Source organism: Morone saxatilis, unplaced genomic scaffold, assembly GCF_004916995.1.
Source record: "Morone saxatilis isolate NCDOM2014 unplaced genomic scaffold, NCSU_SB_2.0 Contig3, whole genome shotgun sequence".
In the NCBI taxonomy this organism is placed as follows: Eukaryota; Metazoa; Chordata; class Actinopteri; family Moronidae; genus Morone; species Morone saxatilis.
The window spans coordinates 2,928,996-2,933,127 of record NW_023339873.1 but is presented as its reverse complement, the minus strand read 5'-3'; the positions used below and the strand labels follow the sequence as shown (position 1 = coordinate 2,933,127).

General features: G+C 37.0%; 1 protein-coding gene across 1 annotated transcript in view; it reads left to right on the top strand.

The window, feature by feature from the left end:
- LOC118337049 (sodium bicarbonate transporter-like protein 11) overlaps positions 1-4,132 on the top strand; it is a 92,701-nt gene that overhangs the window by 87,612 nt on the left and 957 nt on the right. Inside the window, exons 15-16 of the mRNA XM_035673865.1 lie at positions 22-128; positions 2,685-2,850. Of these exons, the coding sequence (XP_035529758.1) occupies positions 22-128; positions 2,685-2,850 (273 nt within the window). The remainder of the gene's footprint in view (positions 1-21; positions 129-2,684; positions 2,851-4,132) is intronic.

Here is a 4,132-nt window from a genome sequence, read left to right as displayed (position 1 = left end):
CTCTCTCTCTCTCTCTTTCAGTCCGTTCCTACATGCCAAAGTGAGGGAAGTGTTGTCGGACTGCGCCCTGCCGATCTCGGTGCTCTTGTTCTCCTTCATCGGCTCCTACATTTTCAGCGACATTGAGCGTTAGTACAATTTGTTGCTTAACCAGATGCTACAGAGTGCATTTTCATGCTACATAAAACAAACACAACCACAATATTGTTTTCTTTTTTCTGTTTTCATCAGAGATATAACTACAGTTTTACATCGTAAAGAGGTTTAACATGCACTGTGGGTTAGGGTGGACTTACTAAACTGTGACCTAAAAATCTGGACAGTTTAGTGTAATTAGGTACTTCGTCATTCTAAAATTACAACAGAAACAAAAATTTTAAAAAGAAATGAGCAAGATTTACAACCAGAGTTTGTGTGAAGTTAACTTTTATTTTGATACTTTATATTTGTAGATTTAAAGCATTTAAATGTAAAATGCATAGATATTTTGTAATAATGACAACAGGCAATGTAATAGTTCCCATTTTACTGTATATGACCATGGCCCTTGTAATGACCATATCCATGACCTTAGTACTCCATAGAGTTGCACAGAAGGGGGAGATGATAGCTAGCTTTTATTAACTTTTATTTTCTTGGTACCCTCGATATTTCTCAACATAGAAACACACCAGTCTTTTGAATAATTTAATGATAATGTTGTCAACAACGACAACAACTTTTGTTGTCGACATCAACTTTAACTATCTCAACTCTTAAATTATATCTTATCTTATAATATTGTTTTTTCTTTGATATAGTGGATCTTTCTAAATACTACGATACCCATGAGTGTCAGCCGCTGTTGCTATGGTGAAGAAGTCACCAAAGGTGTGAATCAGAGCTGTTGCAAATTCAAGATGTTTTGTATAAATTTGTTGTAATTTGGAAAAAATGCCTACCATAGTTGCCAAATTCGTCAAAAAGTGACAAATAAACAATCCCAAACTGAATCCATTTAAGCTGCAGATTGTGTTATCGCGTGTCTGTGATTGGATGTTTCTTATAGAAATGCCCATTGGGGGTCGTACTAAACTTCCATCCTTACTTTGCTGTACCTTTGACTGTTTATCAAAGAAACTGATATTGTATAACGCAGAAGTTCACCTTTCGAGTTTCATGCCTATCCAAACATTGGAAATGCTACAATTGTCCATCACCATCATTGCCTATGCAGAAATGTACAGAACATTAATTTCAAGACGCCCAAAATATCTCCTCCCAAGTGGTAACTAACACCACATGCACGGGCATATATGTTTTCTCAGAGTTTTTTAATGAATGATGAAGTGATTAGCAGTTGTGTTTCTGTGCTGTAAACGAGGGCAAATGTGTCTGAGGAAAGACAATTTTAAACAATTCAAATACTCTGGAGTCTAAGCACAGGATTTGGTAAGGTAACAGTTTAACAACATTGCTTTAAATATGAAAAATGAGTGAAAGTGAGTGTAAAAGAAGTTGTAAATGTTTGCTCGTCAGTTGTTTTGAGACAGTGCAGTATTGTTTGGGCTATATTTACACTTTAGTGTTTTGGACTCTGGTCCAAACCTGCTGAAGGGCTCAAACTTATAGGCTGTTTACCTCCAAGACAGGCTGTCTAACTGCGAGGCCTCCCTTATTTGGTGCCTTTATTGTCTTTTTATGTTCCTTAATCAAGGCACAGGCCAAAACACATTGGAGATTCTCGGTTTTTATCCTCTATTGTTTAGCATCATTTTGAATCTCCATTCATTGTTGCCAAGGCAGCAGCTGTTCTCCTGGGGTCGACACAGAAACGCAGAGACAAGCGCCAAACCCTCAAGTGAATTTAAATTTAAGTGCCCGGACAATTTTCTGTTCCTTTACCTCCAGAGACAATAAGTCATAAGATAATAGACCCATTATTGTATTGTCATTTCTTCCTAAATTTAACCAACTGCACTTAATTCAGCAGCATTTGAAGGGGGTACAGCCCTAAATGAGATATCCAGCATTTGAAAAATCCAGCCACTCATAGAAAATGATTGTTGGTGTGAAAACATGAGTCATCCTAACAGTTTGAGAGACAGTTATGTTTGTGAAGATGGAATCTGATGAGTTTTGGAAGTGCTAATGGTAAGTTTAAGGCAAAAGTATCATATCATTGTTTAAAGTTCACAAAAGAAACTTAGCTATTATACAGATGTACTCAAGTAGGTCATGTCCTTAGCTGCAGTTATCTAACAAAGTAAGAACGCATACATTTGAGTAAAATTTCACTGTTGAATTAAACTCATAATTATAATAAATGCTGCAGCCAAGGATTCTTTTTATTATCAGCTAATCTGCAGATTATTTTCTTGGTTTATTAATGTTTTGTTTTGTCCATAAAATGTCAGAAAGTAGTGAAAAAGACAGATCACAATTTTCCAGAGCCAAAAGTGACGTCCTCATATTTCTTATTTTGTCAAACCACACTTAAAAACCCCAAAATATCACATTTACTATCAACAAATTGATAACAATTTTGCAGAGCTGGACTTTTCGCTTCAGTTGTTAAGCCTGAAAAATGACTAAAATTATGAATTTTGCCAGAGTTGCCATGCTTTTCTGGTGATCGAATAATTGATATTTGATTAATTATTTCAGCTCTAATTGTCATTTTTTTCCTTTCCTTCTTTGCACAGTTCCAGTCTTCAAAGTTCACGACCGACCCGTCTTCAACGTGGCTCCGTTCGAGCGCCTGTCGGCTATGAACGTTGTCAGCGCCATGGGCCTCGGCTTCCTCCTGGCCCTCCTCATCTTCATCGACCAGAACATTGTTGTCTCGCTGACCAATGCACCAGAGAACAGGTAGGGGCAAAGAAGAGTTCATATACAGTTATATACAACGCAACTTATTACTTTTTTGGTCTTATATACAACTTTATTCACAATTACAAAGCTGCCTCAACGGTAGGGAAGGATGATATTATCTAGAGTGAAACCTGGGATACTAATTATTTTGCATTAACTGGCTTAAACTCTTTCTGTGACCCTTCCAAAAGTACCTTTGGGGATCCTCTGACCCTGCTTTTGGGATCTGCTGAAACTAGATATTTGCCGGTCTGTTAGGAAGGGAAGATTAACTGAGCCAGAAACTTGACATCTGAGTCAAATAGTCACAGTCAGGGAGCTCTGAAGAAGCCTCAGAGCCAAAACACGATGTTGAGCTTTTACCCTGTTCTTCTGAATTTGCATTGGACAGTTAGAGCCATCAGCCATCAACCAGCCCTACAGTAAAAGTCTATAATGATCAAATTTCAACCCCTTATTATCTACATTTATTAGACATTAATGAATTGAATCTAAATGTCACTGGAAGGCAAAACAACAGCTGCTATAGCATAAAAATTGTGATTTCCAAGAGTATTCATCAGCTCAACACTATTTTCATATTGTTTTATGAATTGTACTGTTGTGATCTTGTTTCCTCTACACACAAAAAAATCAAACTGATATAAAATAAAAGACTCATGTTAGCTGTAAGTGGTGTAACATCAGTAAAAAGGTTGGTAAACACAGTTTGCTATATTTACTCTTCACTACATCCCTCATGTGTCACTGACAAAAGGACAGGAGCTGGACAGATTTGTGGCTATTTTTGTTCCTGCTTCTGTCCTTCGATTCTTTTATCTAGTGCATTCCTTTATGTGGTTGATGTCTTTTTTTAGTCTGGAAATAAGATGTTTATTGAACCATTTCGACCTTCTTCCACCTAGCGCAGATATTTGATCTTTTCGAATCTCTTTTTTCTGTTCTGCCATTATTTGTTTAATAAAAATATCTGTCATTATTATGCAAATAAACACACACTAAACAGTCCTTTAACCTAATAGTTTCTCATGCTTTTTGGCTGAAGAAAAATAGGTGAAAATAAAGCTTGATAACCAGTTAGTTAGATTTATGCTTAATGCATTTAAGTCTGTATGCAGAAGGATTTACAGCTCGTGTCAATGTCACGCTCAAGGGCACATCAGCAGGAAACACATCTGCTGATCAGTATGAGCGGTGTGTCGATATTTCACTAGTCTACCCTCACAGCACCTTGTCACAGTTTTAGGATGAACCCTCCCAGAACACACACACACACACA